We start from the raw sequence: 21,567 nt of genomic DNA on the forward strand, positions 1-21,567 counted from the left end.
CTTAGCTGGTGAGAGGACTTGAAGCCTAGGGAAAAAGTGGGAAAACTCTCTGTTCTTTGGACCCCGGAATGAAGAAGCAGCATAAGTCCAGGTTCTGGGGAGCAGCAGCTGATGTTTATTGGGAACCAGTATCCCTATGCCAGATCTTGGGGGCCTTGCCCCCTGCATCTCTCGCCTCAGCTTCAGTCGTCGCTGTCGAACTCCGAGGACAGACCCTGCAGCAGGGGCAGGGACATGGAGTGCCGATCGGGATCCCCGGGGCCCCCACCCTGGGCTCCTGGTGGGGGGCTGCGGGGGCTGAAGAGCCAGTTCTCTGCCAGGGTTGGGGATAGTAACAGCTTGACTCATGCCCTGGTCTTTTTGCCTCCCTAGTCCCACCCTCTGGTCCCCCATGCTATTACCACCCCCTCACCAGGGCCATGCTTCCATCTCACCCACCCCTGGCTCCTTCACTCCATTCCCTGCACCAGGGACCTGTGCATAGTCTTGGGTTACCCACATATTCCTGGGCTATACTCCTCAGGTCCCATCCTTCTCCCATCTTGTCCCTCCCACCCATTTCATCTTCACTTCCTTTAGCAGTACCTGACAGCATCTGGGGCCCTCTCCGGAAGGGGTTTCGGCCCTTGTAGGAGAATCTGGTGGGTCTGCCCTCTGGCCCTTCCTGGGGTGGAGGTGTAGCTGGGGCTGGGACAGGTGGGGGCACATCAGCAGCTTCTGGGGGGTCAGCAGGTGCTGATGTGGGGGCCAGAGTTGGTATGAAACTGAGGTTGGGTCTGACCCAGTTGGCTCCATGGGGCAGTGGGTCTTTGATTAGAGGCTTCTGTGGTCCCAGTACACCCTTGGGCTGCAATGAAAACTTGAGGCAGGAGAAGGCAACAGGCAATGACCACTGTAACCGGAGCAGCTGGGGCTCACGGGCTGTAGGTAACAGCCCTAGCTGCAGCCAGGAGCAGGAGAAGACCTGATAGATGACATAGATGCTGTGGGTGCTTCGGAGCCAGGGAAGAGTCTGCTGTAGGCTCACCTGTCCTGGTGGCAGCAACAGGAAGGCAACCTTCTTACGTAGGCCACCCATATGTAGGCGGATTCGGCAGGGCTGCCCATCCAACAGTCGCATCTCTTCATAGGCTATCTCTGCTCGTCCATTTGGTGAGTATTCCCGAGTGCAGTGGGAAAAGACACCCTCAGACCCTGCCTGTTCTAGGAGGTTTGGTAGTGGTCCCACTGGCTTTAGTGCCCTCCGGCCCTGCCGACCTGGCAAAGCCAGGCGGGAGTGGGCTGAGCGGGACTGTTTCACTAGCACACCCAGTAGGTCATAGCAGGCTGCATCCGACAGGAAAGGTACTGCCACTACATTGGACCCAAAGCGCTCCTCGATGACCTGTAGGTGGCCAGTTTATAAGTGAGTTACTGAGTTAGGGTCAGGAGTTAACTGATAGCCTACTCCAGATTGACCTTCCCACTGTTTCCTGTTCAGTTACATCTCTACATGCCCAGACTTATACCTACTGCTTATCCACCAGTTCTCTCTTGCAGAATGTCTACTATGTGTTAGGTACTAGGATACAGGTAAGAGTGAGACACTGTTCTTGTCCAGTATAGCTCAGTCTAATGAAGGAGACAAGTGTAAGTAGTCAGCTAAGTGAAGTAATAACAAGATATGAAGAAGAGAAGAAGCGACCTAACAACCTTTGTCTTTGCTAGAAAGAGGATCAAAGAAGGTTTCTAGGTGATAATACTTGAATTTTGAAAGAATTAACCAGATAGGAAAATAATCATTCCAGTAAGAAGGGACAGCCAATGAGAAAAATTCTGAACTTTTAAACCATGAGGGACGTGTTTAGGAACACATAATTTCATGATACTTACATGTAAAGTATGAGGAGGGATGGGCACACAGAAACTAGATTATGAAAGGCCTTGTGTGCATGCATTTCATAAGGGATTGGAATTTTATACTGAGGGTAATGGGGAGCCACTTGAAGGACTCTGGGTAAGAGGGACAGGGCCAGATAGGTGTTTTAGAAAGCTGATTGTTATAGGAAGGCATAAAATAAGAGATGTCATATAAAGTATTGAAATACTCTAGGCAAAACATGATGAATCCCTGAACTAAAATAATGTGGAGAAAATATTACTATATTTAGGTCATAGGACTAGTAGAATTTGGTCTCAAGTGGTATGGGAAAAGAAATTTCAAGGATCATTCCTAGGTGATTGGTTACATTAGCCAAGAATGCATGTGCAGAAATAGATTCATAATGTCCATTTTCTGTCTATAAAGTATGTCAAGTACCTCTTAGTAATATACTTTTCACCCTAGTTGTAGAGGATAAGTTGTTTTAGGAAGTTTAATCCTCATCTTTATAATTTTAGTTCCAGCATGCACTTAAGTTCCCTGTTTATTTCCTTTTTGTCTGGGTTTTCTTTTGGGCTTGGTAACCCAGCTATTAGAAAGTATGGCAGACTTCATGACCTATAGGATCCTCTTTAGTAATTGTACTTAGTTGTTGTTATCTTAATCCATTCCAAGTTTTCACTGGCTAAGACTTCTGGCTCTCTATTCAGCTAGAGAGCAAGGGTAGATAAAAATTCCTCTTTTGAGTCTCCTTCATATTTGAGCCCAGTGCTTAAAGTGCTATACTTTATTCCCTATTCCCAGCCCCCAAATCTAACATATCTGTAGAGTCACCATTTGAGACTATTTTTTTTCTGCTACTACTGAACTAAGGTAAAGTACAGACCTTAAAGGGTATAAATTTAGGTTTCCTAGGGCCATCTCAGGAAAGTGATGGTAGAAAATTATCTTCTTAGTTATATTTTGTTTGGAATGCTGAGTGGGGAGGAGTTCTTGAGGCACATTCTGTTTAGCCACATATTTTACAAGGTACCCAGTAAATTGTCATCATTTCTGCAGACAAGAAACAAGGTCACTCAAAGGTACCCTACCCTGTTCCTTAAATTTGCCACGTATCACTGGTGACTTAACCTGCACATCTCTACTCTGATCTTCCATTTAAATAGTATAGTGAGGTTTTATTTTATTTTTTTCTTTTCTTACTTAGAGATGGTATAGCATTCTAATAGTGGAATTACCCCTTTTACTTTTACTCTAATTCTGATTAGACTAGTCCAGATTCAGCCTTCTGCCTTGCTGAAATCAGTTACTTTCAAAACTTGGCAAGACCTTGGCACTTTCATTTCCACTTCCCTGATCTTTGTGGTGAGCAGCTTCCCAGGAAATGGTAGCTACCTGCCATTAAGGCTGTTTTGAGTCTGGTAGACATTGCTTTAAGATGGTTTAAGCTTTTCAGACTAGCTTCTATTGAATGCTTTAAATACATTTCCCATCAAATCACATAGCCATAACCTGATTCTCCAAGCTGAGAAAACTGCAGCTATCTATCCTTTAGCTGACAAGTAATCTGGTGGGACTTATTGGACACCTGCATCCCATACACAGTTATGATCTCTTTTGCTCCTTAAAATTTACACATTTGGCTCAAACCCAAATTTCTCACTTTGTTGGAATTAAGGTGGAGAGAATATTTGTTATGGGGTTTAAGGTAAAGTTCTAGATCACATAGGAAGTTTAAACGACTTTTCATGATCATCCCCTATACTTCTTTGCTTCCTTTTCACGACTACTACTTTGCTGTAGAAGACTGCAGATTGCAAATGAGCATTTGACTTCTTTGTGAGGTTGAATAGGGATCCATATGCTTTACCTTTAATTAGTATACTATTCACTCCCCATCCACCTGCACATTAACTCATTCATAATATGTACCTTTTATGTGCCAGCTATTTCTCTTCCTTTTTGTGTAAATAATTCTTTCTTCTCTAGCCAGAATGTCACTCTCCAGGACACCTTCCTGACCTTCCAAGTTCTATCTTTGACTTCCTGCTTCTCTTCTCTGCTCTCATAGCTCCCTATACATTGCTTTTTGAGGAACTTTTCTTAATAATTTTGCAGTTAGGATTATATGAAATGATTTGTGCAAAGCACTTTACCCCAGAGCCTGACACATAAGCAAGCACTGAGAAAATGTTATTTTACTGTTGTTTTAGACTTATTACCCTTTCCTACTTACAAGCTGCTCAGACCCATCTGGGTCATACTTTGACTTCCTCTTTAGCCTCCTTACTTTACCCACCTTATCCTTGATGAGGGTCCAGGTAGCGTCAGCTTCATCCAGTGTTAGCAGGTGGGGGTTACTAACCAACATGGTGGGGTGTGGGAAGGATTGGGTAGGGCAGTGGCTGCTGCGGAAACCCCAAGCTGCCCTGCAAGGTGAGGACCCAGGCCTTGGGCTCTGACCTATTATTCGTGAGGTCATAGAGGTCCTGCTAGGTGATGGAGTCTTGGATAGGAGAGGACAGTAACTCTCTTAGCTTCACTACAGCCTGCGGTTCATATTCCTGAGTGACCTATTCATCCTCCTGCTTTAAGGGAGGAAAATGTAGGTATCTTTTAGGATATGTTTATGTGTGTAGTTCTTGGTCTTCTAAGGAGACAGGATCAGGGCTTTCCTCCTTTTAGTAGCCTTCCTGAAGCAATTTACTGTCTATTTAGCTGCATAAGACTTCTTTGTGAGGATGAATAGGGATCCTGAAGGACATGAAAATATAGCTTCAACTTAGATCCAAGCAATGGTTCTCAACTTTGGTTACACATTGGAATTATCTAGGAATGTTAAAAATTATTGATGTTTGTCTATCTCCTAATTCCAGAGATTCTGATTTAATTGATCTGGGTGTGCCTGGGCACGGTTTCTAAAAGCTTCTTTAACCATTTTAGTATGCAGCCTAGATTGAAACCCATTATTAATGGGTGAGTTATAAGTACAGTGAAAAGCAGGCATGTGTGTAGGTGGGTGGCATGCTGAGCATTGACAATGTGGAGGATAAGACTCTAATTGGGATAATGTTGCCTTAGTAACTGGAGAGAATTTTCAGGAAATCAGAAATGCCCAAGTAAATTTGAGGGAAATTCTTTATGTTCTTCACTCTGTCTTAGGCTGATTTGTGTCTAGTTGCTTCTCTCCCACTCCAACTCTTACCTGTTATCTTTCCTTATGTCTTTGTCCAGAGGTCTCAACCTAGTATCTTACTGGAGAAGATAGAGCCTGGTAACTATTCTCCCACTCCGTACCTTATCTGTCCAAAGAGTTCTCTCAGTCTCTGTGGCAAGTGTCCTTTGTGCACATGAAGACCTCTTGCGTATAGGGAGTGTCCTTCCCTAACTTGATCCAGAGTATAGAGCTATCCCATAAAGTTAGCTGTCTAATGAGCTGGTGGAGGTGATATGAAGGTAGGGCCCAGAGAAGGGTTCTACTGTGGTAGGAAAGAGTGTTGTCAAGAAAAATTTCCCAAAAAAGATGTAACTGGCCTCAGAGGAAAGTATTGCTAAATATGTGGGTATTAGGTCTTTGAGCAAATATTTGACAGTGAGCTTTGTCCTATTTTTCAGGAGGGGAGTTAATATCAAATATATCAAATATTTGTTGAGCTTTTTTATGCTAGAGTCTATGCCAGATACCGTTGATCCTTTGAAGAAAGACCTCAGAAAAGTTGAGTAATTAGCTCAGGGCATACAGTGAGTTAGTGGAATATCTAGGATTCAAATCTAAGTCATCTTGATTCTAACTTAAGCCATTAAACAATAATTCCTTTTGGTGAAGGGAGAAATCAACATGTTCTTCTGTTCACGTTGTGTGGTGGGAGAGATGTATGCTAGATGGAAAGTACATGGTGGCTTAGTTAACAGGAAATGGGCAGGATGGGAGAAAAGCCACAACAGAACAAATCAGAAACCTCAAATTTCATGTTAAGACAAGTGAAACCAAGTCACTTCCTTTTAGTACATTTTTTATTTTCATAAGGAGAGATTATTTAGTGTAGTATAATTGGTACCTCTCTTTTCTTCAGAAAAGAATTCTCAATGAGTAAGACAAAGGTAGAGGGAAAGAGGCATTCACAATGAAAGTAAGCATAAAAGTGATAAAACTTACAGTGCAAGAAGGCAGAGTTGCAGAAGTACAGAGACATCGAGAGTGACTGATAAACAGAGATGGAGAATGGAGTACTTGTAGATGCTGAGGGGAGTCCACAATGAAGTGGGTTGATGAGGTAGAGAAGAGAATAATGGGTTGCTGGTGAAATAGGATGAGGAAGATTTATCTAGGATTTTTGTTCATAGAGATGGGCTCAGGAAAAATTGGGTCCTGAAGAATTGGGTCCTCCTCAGAAGCTTATACCGTCTGTCTTCTTTATCTTGCTTTCTTATCACTGTGAGTCTGTAGGCTTCCCTAAATTTCATACTGCTGTACACTGACATTAAGTAAGTTTCTTTCCTTTTGGCTCATAGAGTCTGAGACTGAAAGTTATTGAAGGTAAACAGATGTCAACTGAGTCCTGAATGGAGCTGGTAAGCCCAAGAACTGAGTTGTTTGGGCCATATCCTGCTGCCAGGGTTTCTGGGGTCCCCTTGGAAAAGAGGCACAGATCATCTGCAGAATATTGGAGGGTTATCCGAATGGAGAACATGAGGGGAATAAATGGGAATGTTTATCCAGAGAACATGAGGTTCTTTGCAGGTACCTCTTGGGCACTACAGAATAGTATTGACAGCAAAGACTGTAGAGGAATAAAGAGCCCTAATAAGTCTCTTCACTTCTCTCAGGCTATAAGGATAATCAGATGAGTCCCTAATTTCTTATTTGAAACTTCTTGAGACAGTATGTTTTGGAGTTGGGAATTTGTTGATAAAAAGAAAATACAGCATATATATCATATATTAAGTAATATCCCAGCAGGATTTAGGGCAGTACCCTATAATCAACCTCATAAACATTTCTTCAGTTAAATGTATGAATATTTATACTAAATGAGATAAAGACTATGAATAGGGTCATAATGGTTGAGGTCAAGTTTTGGACCAAAGTTATAAAAAAACTTCTCAGGTTACTATGAGGCATCAGAGAGTGCTAGTAAAGCTTTATAAATACATTACAAGAATGGTATGTATGCAGTCTTAGTGCAGAGCAAAGTACAAATGTCCAAGGTTATAGATTTTTGGCTTGAAGAAAGAAATTCCTTACTTTGGACAACATACAGCTTTGGAACCAGCTACTTCGGAGAATTGTACACAACCAGGGATTGAAGGTGCCTTAGAAGAGTCTTCCTGTGGTGGGAGGGTGACAGAATTCAATGCTTATGAATACTGGCTGCATATGATTTCCCTTTTCATGTATCAGAGGGGAATGGTAAGAAATGGTGTGTGTGTATGTATGTGTGACATGAGATAACACACAGGAACTTCTTTATATTTCTTTATAATGTTGTAATAAACATCTTGCTGCATATATGTTTGTTCATATCTCAATTATTTTCTCAGATTTATTAAAGATAAATCTCTTTTAAGAGAAGGACATGGACATCTTAAAGAATTGTAACTCATCAGTATTTTGTCACAGTTATCCACGAAATTATGGCTTAGAGGACTTTTAAACTCAGAACTTCATGAAAAAAAATTAGTCTTGAGAATGACTGAACTAGCAGTTGGGGAGATTGTAGATATGCTCCTCATCCACTTGGGTTCAGTGTGAACATCTGAAAATTATGCAAATCTGAGCTATTTCTTTGGATCTTTGTAAAGGACCTGATGAGATCCCATGTGGCCGTAGAGATGGCATCATTTGCTTTTTCAGTTCTGCAGCTGCCTTGTCTTTGTTGTGTCCCATCATGCTTGGTCCAGCTGTTGGAGCTGTGTGGGTTGGGTTTTTCCAGGCTCCAGGTCTTCATGGCTATTTCTAGTACCTGTGGTTAGATAGTTTTCTTGGAGAGCTTGAGTTTGCTTGTTGCCTGTGCAGCCTGCAGCTTTCTCTGACCCACACCAGTGACTCCTGGCCTTCTATATAAGATTATCCTCATTTTGAAACCCATGCTGGTGTGTAAGACCTTTATATAATATTCCTTCCATTCTGCAGTTTTAGGTGAAAATGAATCTCCTGTTGGGTAACACTGTGACCCTTCCTTTTTAGTACCTCTATTTCGGCAGCTGCAGCAGTGTGAAATCTTCCTATTTCATCATATTGCACTGACATCATGTGCTATTACTGATGTTGACCAGGACAGATAGGGGTGCTGATGAGGATTTTGTTTGGGGAGTATACATTCTTGACTGAGGGTGCATAAAAGGGACGATTGGCAAGAGATCAAAAAAGTGGCTCAGTTTCGGGCAAGTAGATGATGTGGTTACAATGATTTTCTAGAACATCAGATTCTTTTTCAGTTGGATCCTTGGCCCAGGGAAAGAAGTTCTAGCTATTAATTCTTGGGAATTTGGTGGAAGTGAGGGAAGAGGAATGACAATTATACACGAGACCAAGAGGATCCTCTGATTTAGGAATGTCTTAAAAACCAGTGTTCTGGCCAAATTGGCATCACAGGGTACGTTATCTTTCCAGATTCTCAGAAGGTGGAGGATAAGCCTCTATAGCTCCATTCTTGAGGACAGGCTGAAAACAGAATCTGGCTTTATAAAAGAGAGGGCTGTGGTCCCAGACAAGTACCTAAGCATTTATCTTGAGAGGCAGTACCACCCTTTGTGGCAGTACCAAGCCCCCAAAGTTTGGGGTCTGTAGAGGAGCTTAGTTTTTCAACTTAGGCCAAAACAATGGGTGTAGGAGTAGGAAAAAAAGATACATTTCAGTTAGATCTTGTTTATTATGATTCCTCACCTTATTTTCCTGGCAGGGTAATGTGTAGCTCCTGCCTCCTGCCCTCCTCCCTTAGGCAGGACACATGGGTAGGCCAAAGGGTTCAGATACCAGTGGTGTATCTAGTAGGAGTTTCACAGCAAATATTTCTTATTGCAGTCATATTGCAGACAATGGAACAGACAATATAACCCATACTCCCAGACTCCAGAATTTCCTCCAACTGTCCCCTGCCACCTCTATCCTAGTCTAGCCTTCATTGTCATCACTGTCCACTAAAACTGGCTTTTCTTGAATGTAAAAGTTTCAAGGAGTCGGTCCCTGATCTGTTTGGTGCGGGCTCCATAGATGAGGGGATTTAGGGCAGGTGGCAGCAGCAAGTAGATGTTGGAGAAAAGGATGTGCACAGGCTTTGGGACAGTGTGATGGCCAAAGCGATGTGTGAGATAGGAAAAAAGACCAGGCACATAGAAGGCCAGAATGACACAGATGTGAGAACTACATGTACCAAAGGCCTTGGCATGGGCCTCCCGAGTAGGCAGCCGCAGCACTGTGTGGGCAATGAGCCCATAGGAACCAGAGATGCCTAGAATATCCACACCTGACACAGCCAGTGAAAGTGCCAGCCCATACAGGTTGTTGACTCGTGTGTTACCTACCACCAACTCTACTACTGCCATGTGTGCACAGTAGGCATGGTGTATGGTCTTGGCATGGAAGTGCTCAAATCGTGCCACCAGCAGAGGGAAAGGCACAACAATAGCTACAGCTTTCAGTATAAGTGCCAAGGCTGCATAACCCACACGGGCTTTGGTGACTAAGATAGAGTAGTGCAGTGGACGCCCTACTGCCACAGCTCGATCACAGGCCATAGCCAAAAGTACACCAGATTCCACAGCAGTCAGTGCATGTACAAAGAACATCTGAACCAGGCAGGCAGTGTATGGCACAGGTTGGGGCCCAAACCACAGCACAGCCAGCAAACCGGGGGCTATGGATGTAGCTAAGCCCAGGTCTGTGGCTGCCAGTGTGGCCAGGAGTAAAAACATGGGCTGGTGCAGTGTGGAGTCTATCTGTATCACTGCCAGCAGTGCTCCATTACCCAGCAGGGCCAGCAGGTACATGGGCCCAAACACCATTGTCAGCCAGGCTTGGGCTCCCCCTAACCCTGGAATACCAGTCAGCAAGAAAAAGGTTGGATATAGGAAGGTGGAGTTGGACTGTGGAGTTTCTACCATCCTGTAGAGGGTGGAGCTCTGGGGATCACAGGGACATGATTCTGGATAGGAGAAGGACAAGGAGATTTTGGATATGTCACAGTGGCATAAACCCATCCATGGAGTATGTACAGGAGTAGTGAAAGGCCAGGAGATCACAAGGGTATAATCTTTGCTTAGGGGTTTTTGGATGGATAATTAAGGTCCCAGTCTTAGCTAGGTTGGGAGAATCCCTTGCTCCTAAAAACCCGTAAGTGTAGCCAGAGAAGTAGGTGGGTGGGTGCAATGGTAGTGAGGAAGGGGAGTGACTACTATAGCGGCTGGTAGAGCGAGAACCCTCCAATTGGAGGTCAGCTGAGAGTACAACTTAGATGAATGCTCTTCTCTTTATCAGGGTGCAAGTAGAGTCAGTCTCATTCTTTGTATATGGAGGAAAAGCCAATGCTGGATGGGGATTAGATTATTCAGTCCTCGATTTTGTATCCTTGGGAGGGACCTCTGGGCTTCAGCTTTCCTAACTCAATAATGGAGGTGGGCACAACAATTCTAAGTCTTTCCTAGCACTAACATTTTTGGCAGCAACCCTCCAAAAAGCAAGGAGGCTGAATAGAAAGAAAAGGAGAAACTGTAATAGGAACCCCTAGTGATAGAAGAAAACTTGGTGGGTTTTGGGGGTGTGGGGTGCTCATATTATTCTTAAATTTGATGCAGATCTTGTAAACTTGAATACCAGGTAGAATTGAAGTTGGGGTTGGGGAACAACAGAGAAAGAGAGGCATTAAGAAAAGAAACTTCCCTGCTCTGTCTTCTTTGATTCTTCATGATCTAGAAGGGGGTCCCACTAGAGTCTTATTTCTGGAGTGCCATAGAGGGGAGGTGACAAAGAGGGAGGACATGGTGCTCAATCCAGAGTAGTACGATTTGAAGAAGAATCACCTTTGATGTTGGAAAAGGCAGGATGAATAGACAGACTCCTCTCAAAATCTAGCCTCCAGCAGAAGTTTAGCAAATGTTGAATGAGGAAGAAGTCACCTGCAGAAGCTTGAGAAAGATACACAGCATTGTGTGATGGTAGCTGCTTTTCACCTTGACCAATGTCTGTGGGCTCCTTTATGTGGCTGTTTATCTTGTTTCCCTCAGGGCCTTTTCCCCTCCCACCTGTGCCATATTAACTCTTCCGTGTTCTGCCTCTTTTCTCAGTGCTGATGGGCCCAGTAACTCCGAGTACAGTAACAAGGCAAAGAAAAAAACAAGCAAGGAAAGAAATTATGGAGTGAAAAGATCTGGGAAAGAACATTTCCTATGGGAGGTCTTTGCTGACTCCCTGAAGTCTAGGAGAAAAAAACCTTTGTATTATTCTTTAATAGTATATGCCTGCCTCTGTTGTAATTAGTGTACTTTTCTCCCCCCTGTCCCAGACTGAAATAGTTATAGCATTGCTTCTTATCAATCATGGTATCTTCATTGCTTATTACAGTGTCAGGCATGCAGATGGCTATGAATAAATAGTTATTGCTTTTAATTGTAGGACAGAACTGCTAGCTCAAATAGCCTATGATAACTAATAGGGGCTCCTACAGTTTCAGGAGCCTTAGGTATCCATGGAGAAGAGAAAGGGTTATTTACCATTAACCGCAAGATTACCAAGTACAGTTCTATTATAAGGAGACATATCCTTAAAATCACCATACTATGCAAAAATTACACAATAAAAACCATGGGGCTTATTGGAAAAATGGGATATGGACATAACATTTAAAAACTTCTCAATGACACATTAAAGATAAGAAACAAATACTAGAACTGTTTTACACCTGGTATATGGTTAAATACTACAATAAATATGATACTTTTCCTTGAAAAAGACCAGGAGTTTCCCTTGTGTGAGTGTTGGAAACACCTTATGAATTATTGTGAAGTGGTGAAGTGGGTTTATCTGGAATTGGGTAGAAAGTTTTAACACCAAGTATGAATGGATGTAGTTCATAACACAAATAGTAAGCTGAGGGAACTGATAAAGGCTTGAGGTGTATGCATGCTACGCTCTTCTACTCAGCTCCAGTCCCTGGGCACAGTTTTGAATGTTCTCCTAGTTTCTTGAAAATGGAATCACATACAAATTTACCTATAGTAAAGCAGAACTGTTTGAATATCTTGTTCCTGGACCTGTGCCATGTGGTGAAGATACAGTGATAAAAACAAGAACCTACTTCCTTCAAGGAGCTTATAATCTAGTGGATACAGTGATATAAGCAGTTGTTGAGAGCTATAAAGACCATTAACTCTGGTCAGTTATCAGCTAGGTGGGTAACACAAAGAAGCCTTTCACTCTTCCTGGAAAGTCAGTGGAAATCTTTGAATCAGTAATGGCTAAAAATCCTGTAGGGTTTCCGGTGTGCATGCACTGTTCTAAGCCCTAATCTCACTAAAGTCATTTGAGGTGTGTACAATTCTTTTCCCCATCTTATAGACAAAGAATCTAAGGCACAGAATCATTAACTTGCCCAAGAACACACAGCTATTAAATAGCAGAGTTAGGATACTAAAACAGTATGGCTTTAACATACTTAGTCATTACTTCAAGTATTTCAACTGAGATCTAGCACATGAGTAGGAATGTTCTAGAATAGTTGGGGGAAAATATACCTTCTCCTGGGACAAGCAGTTTTCGAGTCTTTGGAATTGGCAGGTGGTCCCAGGATTGCTAAATGGTAAAATGTAGAAAGGACTACAATTATTAGACAGTAGATGGTTTTCTCTCATCCATTGAGGGAGGGCAGGAAAAGGAAAACTCAGGAGGTAGGTGTGGGTTGGGAACCATGAAGGAGAGATTGGAAAAAATGCTTTTTACTTCAAGAGAGCACTAACGAGACTTTTGGCTATCTTAGGCACCTGTTTTTTGTGCATAGGTTATTTATAAGATTTAAGTCAGATATATTAAGTCCCAAATGTCCAAAATTTAAGTACTTAATTTCTTGGAAATATGTGCTGTTTTGCTCTCCAGTAATCCAAGATATACTGGGAGACTTTTCTCTAGAAAATTCCTTGATTGGTCTCTTAAGGCCTTCAGCCATACTTACAGATGCTCTCTGAGCACATGTTGGGTCACCAGGCTGGTCATTCCCTGTAATTATAGGAGGGGATTTAGTAACATACCTGTGATCTTGTGAGGCTATGTTCCAGAACCTGCTCCTCAGAGGAGGATGCTAGACCTCTGCAGGGAGTGAGGTGTGAGGAGGAGAGAGGCCATTCACTGGAACTCAAAGTTATTTATTTTTTTGCTTCTAGGCTGATGTGAAAAATAGGATGTGTTTTCTATTTGGAGACTGAGCCTGATTTTTTTCAGTCCTTTGGTTAATTTAGTTACCACCACCTTCCATAGAATAGAGTTCTCAGATATTGGCACGTGTCTATGTGGACCTATTCTGTGATTTTTTTTTGTTTAAATTGTTCCATGAACAACAGCACATAAGAGCATATTATCCATTTTCATAATAGATTATGGATCAGAAAATCTTGGGTCCTAGTTGAGTGCCTCTCAACACTGAATTCTATTTTGGAGATCTCCTAAGGCAAATTTCCAATTGTGAAATTGAAAATCCCAGGTTAGTATGAGACTCCTTTGTGACTAGTGGCAGCATACTAGTTTGAGTCCTCATCTTTCCTCACTGTCAAGAGAGATGGAGGGACCCTGTAAACTCAGGTGGCACTATCTTATAGAGATATGGAAGGAGACATCAAACCACCACATCCATTCTGTCTTCCAGCATCACTTTCCTCCATTCATTTCAGGGTCCCTAGATCTTACATGAGAGGTTTACTCCATAAGTCTCTGGGGCACCGAGAGTCCCCAGTCCTTAGAATAGTGGATGTGCTTGCACTGAGGCCTCAGATTTGAGAGGATGTGTTCTCCCTCTCCATTATAATAGGATCTGATAGAATTGAAGTTCTGGTAGGGATATGGAATAGATCATATCTAATTTTTATAAACTCTTTTGTGATATTTTCTGCTGACCCTACCTACTTTTCCTTTATCCATAACAGGGCCATTTCTCCTGGTCACCAAATCTCTGAAACTAATGCTATCCTTGACCATATATAACCAGTGATTCCTTCTTGCTGAGGTCACAGTTGCTGTTCTTGTCTCTAAGGAAGTACTGTACCTGTAAGATTAGGCTAGGACCCAGAACAATGCCCCCTACCACATATCCAATAATTCTTTTCCTTCAATGTGAGGCATGGAAGAGGTTTTTTTTTGACTAAGTCACTTGGATTAATTATGGCTGAGGAAATCAGTGCTTTGTTGATTTATAAAAGGATTTTCTTATTCAAGACAAGATGCTTCCTGTAAGGATTCTCTAGCATTTGAAAGAGGGCTCTTGAAGTGACTCTTTTTGGATTGGGTTGAGGATGTATGTTATGGTTTGGAGCCCAAAGGCTCATGTATTTGAAATCTTGGTTCCCAATGGAGCAATGTTCAGAGGATGCCGTAGTCCGTCTGGGCTGCCTAAGTCCGGCTGGGCAAAATAACGGAGAGGTGACAAGCAACTTGAAGGTTGAAGCAGGAACTACTTTACTGCAAGTGAACTCAGCAGGAACTGAGAACTCAAAGTAGCGGGCACCCAAGGTAGCAGGAGCCGCTTCTCTGCCGGACTGCAGAGATACATATACCTAACTAATTACACACAGCTTAACTTAATTGACATCATCTAGACATAGCAGTCAGTCATTAAGTAATCCTCATCATCTTAATGGCTCGCTGGCTCAGAAACCACTCCTCCTAGCATACTGCCAGGCGCCATCTTAACTTGGTTGTGGCCCTCATCAAGAGGAGGCACTTTTGGGAAGTGATTGTATGAGGGCTCTGACCTCATCATTGGATTAAACCATGGATAGCTCAATGAATCACTTCGAGGTGGTGAAAAACTGTAGGTGGTGGGCATGGTTATAGGAAGTTCATCACTGGGGGCATGCTTTGGAAGAGTACTTCTTGTCCATGCCCCCTTTTTCTTTTTCTCTTCTCTGTTTCTGTCTCTCTGTCTTCACTTTCTGGCTGCCATAAGCTGATAGGCTTCCTCTACCACATCCTTCTGCCACCATGTTCTGCCTTATCACAAGTCCAAAGCAATGGTATCAGGAGACCATTTAACTGAAACATCTGAAACTGTAAGCCAAAACAATCTTTCCTCCTCTAAATTCTGCCCCCTCCCCTCAGTTATTTTTCACACTAAGAGGCCATCCTTCAAGAAGTTAATTCTTTGAAATTATTCTCTGAGATAATAGTGACTTTATTTTTTTCCTATCAATACTTCCTCCTTCTGAGTTCATACTATATGGGTAACTCTTACAACCAGGAAAATACCAATGTCACAGATTCAATAAACATTATTAAGACCTTATTGTATGTCATATAATACTATTGTATGAATAAAAATTCTCTCAGTATTAATTTGTTATGTGCTGCATATTTGTGCCCCCTGCCCCTCCCACTATATATGTTGCAGCTCTAACCCTCAATCTTTGGGAAGTCATTAAGTATTTATGTATGTATGTATTTTTTTAGTTTAAGTAGACACAATATTTTATTTTCATATGGTGCTGAGTATTGAACCAGGCCTCACGTGTGCCAGGCGAGTGCTCTACCACTGAGCCCTAGCCCCAGCCCTCATTAGATATTTATGAGGTCACAAGGCTGGGGTCCTCCTGAATAAATTAATGTCCTCATAACAAGGAGAAGAGTGAGGTCTCTCTTTCCCCATGCCTTGTACAGACAGTAAGGGCAGAACTGACTACAAAGCCAGGAAGAGAGCCCCAGTCAAGAGCCCTATTAGCAATCGCTTTGATCTTAGATTTCACTTCCAGGACTGTAAGAGAAATTTCTGTTATGTAAACCATGAAGTCTAGGGCATTTTGTTATGGAAGCCTGAATGGACTAAGATGACAATATAATAGCCATCAAGTCTCATCTCATTAGCAGCTTGAGTATCTGACCCTTCTCTATCTCTGTTGGAATGTGTCATATTTTATTCTTCACAATCTTATTCTGGAATATTGCAGCAGCCTTATAACTGATCCCCTTGTCTCCAACATGTTCTTTATATTTTATTTTTGTCATACTTTTATTTGAGAAGTAGCCGGTCAATACAAATGTACAAAGCATCGAACATGCACAAATATCAACACACCCAGAATTGTCAATTATTAATATTTCATCTCACTTGCCTTTAGTTCTTTTTTTAAAAAAGACTTTAAAATTTCAGGTAAAATTAAAATTTCTTTTATCCCCTATAATGTCCCATTCTTTCACCTTAAAAACAATAATTATCATGACTTTAGAATGTACCCTCTAATTCAGTTTTTAATGTTTTTGTTATTTGGTGCTTTGAAATATTTATATAAATTACTGTATAGTAAATTATATTTTAGAGTTCTATTTATATAAATAAATACATCTTTCTTATCCCTTTAATTTGCTACACAGTTTTGTAGCATATAATTTAGCCAAATATTTATTAATAGACTTAAAATTGCTATTGATATCTTAGTACATGTCTCCATGTACTAATGGAAAAATGTATAATAGTTTCAGAGGTATGAATTTCTCTAGAACGTACTATCTAGAAATAGAATTGCTGGATCATAAGGTATGCACATTTTCTTTAGCAAGTTATTGTCAAATGGCTCTTCAAAGTTGTTCTTCCAATTTGGTTTTCCCCTACTCATTCAGTACTCCATAATTCTTTGTCTAGTACCCTTTATGCTCTCCCTTCCCTTGTGTACTGACTGCAATGTCCTAGACCCTATAGAACTTGTTATACTTTAAGTGTTCACTGGCTGGGGCTGAAGATTCATTGCAAATATCAGTTTTTTCTCAGTTTCATATTACTCAAATACATCTCTTCTGGAATCTATCTCCATTTTTGCACTGGCTGATCACTTCCATGTGTGTGTTCCTAGCCTGTCCTTCTCCATTTTTGGGTGGAAGGGACAATGTCAGAGAGTTGTTTGGTGGTCTATAGAGCTTGCATATGGACTGTCTCTTGAGTTCGTATTTTTGATGTTTGCTTCTTGCACTTAGTCTGTTGTCACTAAATCTCTGAGCTTCTTTTTCCTTTGGGTCCTTACCACAATTTCCTTGAAAATAAGTACTGCATTTGCTTCATTCCATAAATTTTATACAATTTGGCTATCACTGTTCTAAAAGCATCTTACAGTAATATTCAAACCATTTTTAGTTTTTGCTTTTCATCTTTTTTATTCTTTACTTTTCATTTTATTAGGTGGTTTGGTTTTTCTCAAACCACCTAACTATACTTTTAAAAATATCATTTATTAATTATCTCTTCCAAAAATACAAATTTCAAAATGTTTATTGCAACACAAAGTAAAGAAGATGAAGGAAAAACATGTTTCTCTCCTTCTAGCACCTCTTCCACTCCTAAGGTAATTTTTGTTAACATTTTACATCCTTTGACACCTTTTCATATGCTTATATGTACTTACACTAACATAGATATTTAGTGTTTAGGTTTTCTTTATTTTTTAAAATTTTGAAATAATATATATTTTCTGCAATTTCCTTTTACTCATTGAGCAAATATTTAATGAGCAGCTACTTTATACCAGGTACTACACTTAGCTACCTAACAATAACATATTGCAGACATATTTCAGGTCAATAGATAGAGCTTTAATGTATTCTTTTTAAATAGCTGTATATACACTTCTGATTATGAGAATTATATATTTACATGCAGTTGTAAGAAATAATATAGAGAACATTTATAACATTTATCTAGTTTCTCCCAGTAATACCACCTTGAAAAACTATTGCACAGTATAATAGGGTATTCATATTGACGGTCAAGATACATAAAAGTTTCATTACCACAGGAATCCTTCTTTCTGCCCTTTTATAGATGTAGCCACCTCTTTTCTCCCCTCTCATACTTCTGTTAAGAACTCCCAGAAACCACTAATCTCTATATAATTTTGTCCTCTCAAGAATGTGACTGGGATCATAGTAACATATAAGCTTTTAGGATTTGTTTTTCTTGGACTCTTCATAATTCCTTTGAGATTTATTGAAGTTGTTGTGTGTATCAATAGCTCATTCTTTTTCATTCATTCATTTTTTTTTTTTTAAATCTAGGGTCACTCTACTACTTGGCTACATTCTCAGCTGTTTTTTGAGACAGGATCTTGCTAAGTTGCCAGGGCAGTCTTAACTAGCAATCCTTCTACCTTAGCCTCCCAAGTAGCTAAGATTATAGGTATGTGCTACCACTTTTGGCTAGTTCAGTAATTTTTAATTACCAAGTGGTATTATTTTATGGTATTTATGTACTAGTTTAGCCATATACTTGTTGAAGGACATCTGAGGTGTTTCCAGTTTTTGGCTATTGCTAATAAAGCTATGAACAATCATATATAACATTTATGGGAACAAAAAGTTTTGATTTCTCTGAGATAAATATTTAAGAGTACAGTTGCTGGGTCATGTTTAGATGTTTAGTTTAATAAACTAACTATATACTATAACACTCCTGCCACAGGTTGAATATTTATGCCACTCCCCTCATCCCACACCTCAATTCATCATATGTTGAAACTTAATCCCCAATGTAATGATATTGGAGATAAGCCTTTGAGCAGTGATTAGGTCATGAAGGTAAAGCCCTCTTGAACAGGGTTAGCGCCCTTAAAAAGGGACCTTAGAGAGCTTTCTCATCCCTTCCACCATATGATGAAACAGCAAGAAGACAGCTATGCATGAACCAGGAAGGAGACCCTTGCTAGATGCTGAATCTGTTGATGCCTTGGACTTGGACTTTCCATCCTTCAGAACTGTGAGAAGTAAATATTTTTTGTTAAAGTCACCCAGTCTATGTTATTTTTGTTGTAGAAGCAGAGCCTAGCTAAGACACTGCCAAACTCTTTTCTGAGTAGATATAATTTCTATCAACAATTTCTCATCTGAATGCCACTTATTTCCTTTTCTTATTTCAGTGGCTAATATGATGTTAAGATCAGCAAGAGTCAATATCTTTGCTATGTTCTTGACCTTGCCAAAAAAAAAAAAAAAAAAAATCAATCTTTTACCATTAGTGTGATGTTAGCTGTAGGATTTTTCGCATTACTAAATTGCAATCATTCCCCTCTATTTCTAAGTTGATAAGTGTTTTAGACATGAAAAGATGCTAAATTTTGTAAAAATTTTCTTTTTGCTCTAATTAATGTGATCTTATTTTTTATCTTGTTGATATAGTGAATTACATTGATGAATGTTTTGTATATTGTTGGATTTAATTTGCTAATGTTTATAATATAAAGTTCTTTTTTTGGTATGGTCACTCTTAAACTGGCCTCATATTGAGGTGGGAAGTGTCCTTTAGTCTATTGTTTTCTGGAAAAGATTGTGTTAAATTTGGCTAATCTTTTTTAAAGTTAAGAAGGATTCTCCAGTGAAATAAAGCAGGCCTAGAGATTTCTTTTTCAGAAGTTTTTAAGTTACATGTTTAATTTTTTATTAATTTTTTTATATATGACAGTGGAACACATTACAATTCATATTACACATATAGAGTACAATTTTTCATATCACTGCTTGTATACAAAGTATATTCATACCAGTTCGTGTCTTCATACATGTACTTTGGATAATGATGTCCATCACATTCCACCATCATTTCTAACCTCCTGCTCCCTCCCTTCCCTTCCCACCCTTATGTCCTTTCTAGAGTTCCTCTATTCCCACCATGCTCCGCCTTCCTATCCTGCTATGAATCAACCTCCTTATATCAGAGAAAACATTCGGAATTTGTATTTTTTTGGGATTGGCTAACTTCATTTAGCATTATCTTCTCTAACTCCAACCATTTACCTGAAAATGCCATGATTTTATTCTCTTATTGCTGAGTAATATTCCATTGTGTATGTATGCCACATTTTTTTTATCCATTCATCTATTGAAGGGCATCCAGGTTGGTCCCATAGTTTAGCTATTGTGAATTGTGCTGCTATAAACATTGATGTGGGCTGTATCCCTATAGTATGCTGTTTTTAAGTCCTTTGGGTATAGACTGGGGAGAGGGATAGCTGGGTCAAATGGTGGTTCCATTCCAAGTTTTCCAAGGAATCTCCATACTGCTTTACATATTGACTGCACCAATTTGCAGTCCTACCAGCAGTGTATAAGTGTACCTTTCCCCCCACATCCTTGCCAACAGTTATTATTGTTTGTATTCATAATAGCTACCATTCTGACAGGAATGAGATGAAATCTTAGAGTAGTTTTGATTTGCATTTCTCTAATTGCTAGAAATGATGAACATTTTTCATGTATTTGTTGATTGGTTGTATATCCTCTTCTGAGAAGTATCTGTTCAGGTCCTTGGCCCATTTATTGATTGGGTTATTTGGTTTTTTGGTGTTTATCTTTTTGAGTTCTTTATATACCCTGGAGATTAGGGTTCTATCTGATATGTGAGGGATAAAAATTTGCTCCCAGGATGTAGGCTCTCTATTCATCTCATAGATTGTTTCTTTTGCTGAGAAGAAATTTGTTAGTTTGAATTCATCCCATTTATTGATTCTTGATTTTAATTAATGTTTAATTTTTAAAATAATTATGGAACTACTCAGTTAATTTTATGAATTTTTGTGTTTTTTTGGTAGTATATAGTTTCTGAGGAGTTGGTTCATTTTTTCTAAATAATCATATTTATGAATGTAAAGTTGTATTTCTTTATTAGCTATCATGGTAATAGAGCCTACTGTGATATCCCCCATCTTATTCCTGATATTACTTGTATCTTTTTTTATCTTTATTAGTCTTTCTAGAGTTTGTTAGTTTTATTGCTGTTTTGAAGAGCAAACTTTTCATTTCACTAATTTCCCCCATATTACCAATTTTCAGTTTCATTAATTTCCAACCTTTATTATTTTCTTCCTTCTGTTTGCTTTGGGTTAATATTTTTCTTTTTTTTCCACTAGTTTATTGGGGTTGAATAGTAGATTGCTAATTTGAGGCCTTTCCTTTTTTCTGGTTTACATTTGTGGTGCTATAAATGTCCTCTCAGAACTGCTTAAGCTACAATCCACACATTTTTATAATTTTATTTCCATTCATCCAGTGCAGTGTCTTTAAATAAACATTCTCTTATGATTTCCTTTTTGATCCATAGTTTATTGAAAAGTATGTTATTTAATTTCCAGATTTTTAGAGATTCTCTTTGTTTCTCATTGTTATTGATTTACAATTTGATTTCATTATGGCCAGAGAATATAGGTCTGGGTGATTTCAGTTTTTAAAATTTGATGAGGCTTGTTTTATGACTCAGGATAGAATCAATTTTTGTGAATGTCTATGCGTACTTGGAAAACAAAATTATATTATGCTTTTGGATGGAAAGTTCTGTATACATTGGTTGGATTCTGTTGTTTGATCATGTTGGTCAGTTCTTCTATGTCCTTGTTGTTATTGTTTCTAGTAATTTTATCAGTTACCAGAAGAAAATAACTCAAATACCAAGTTGAACTTTGTTTGTTTATTCTTTCAGTTTTTGCTTCATGTATTTTGGGGATCTGTGCTTGGTGTGTGTGTATATGTCTTCTTGGTGAAC

At 39.8% G+C, this 21,567-nt stretch overlaps 2 protein-coding genes across 2 annotated transcripts; both read right to left on the reverse strand.

The window, feature by feature from the left end:
* Window positions 1-182: 182 nt before the first annotated feature.
* On the reverse strand, window positions 183-4,232 carry C9H11orf42 (chromosome 9 C11orf42 homolog). Its single transcript, XM_027919923.3, has 3 exons — window positions 4,161-4,232; window positions 581-1,384; window positions 183-311 (listed from the first exon to the last, which is right to left on the reverse strand). The coding sequence occupies exons 1-3, from the start codon at window positions 4,230-4,232 to the stop codon at window positions 183-185; spliced, it is 1,005 nt and encodes a 334-aa protein (XP_027775724.3).
* Window positions 4,233-9,001: 4,769 nt separating this feature from the next.
* Window positions 9,002-9,964, reverse strand: Or52w1 (olfactory receptor family 52 subfamily W member 1). The gene has a single exon (XM_027919926.2). The coding sequence runs from the start codon at window positions 9,962-9,964 to the stop codon at window positions 9,002-9,004; it is 963 nt and encodes a 320-aa protein (XP_027775727.2).
* Between the last annotated feature and the right edge of the window lie 11,603 nt (window positions 9,965-21,567).

The sequence above is a fragment of the Marmota flaviventris genome, chromosome 9 (assembly GCF_047511675.1).
Source record: "Marmota flaviventris isolate mMarFla1 chromosome 9, mMarFla1.hap1, whole genome shotgun sequence".
Lineage (NCBI taxonomy): Eukaryota > Metazoa > Chordata > Mammalia > Rodentia > Sciuridae > Marmota > Marmota flaviventris.

Bases quoted from the DNA above. Each gene is read 5' to 3' on its own strand.
- C9H11orf42 (XM_027919923.3), bottom strand. From the start codon at position 4,232: ATGTTGGTTAGTAACCCCCACCTGCTAACACTGGATGAAGCTGACGCT. The intron at 1,385-4,160 runs GTGGGTAAAGTA...GGCCACCTACAG, and splicing joins GGACCCTCATCAAGGATAAG to GTCATCGAGGAGCGCTTTGG. The intron at 312-580 runs GCTAAAGGAAGT...ACCCTGGCAGAG, and splicing joins CCCAGATGCTGTCAGGTACT to AACTGGCTCTTCAGCCCCCG.
- Or52w1 (XM_027919926.2), bottom strand. From the start codon at position 9,964: ATGGTAGAAACTCCACAGTCCAACTCCACCTTCCTATATCCAACCTTT.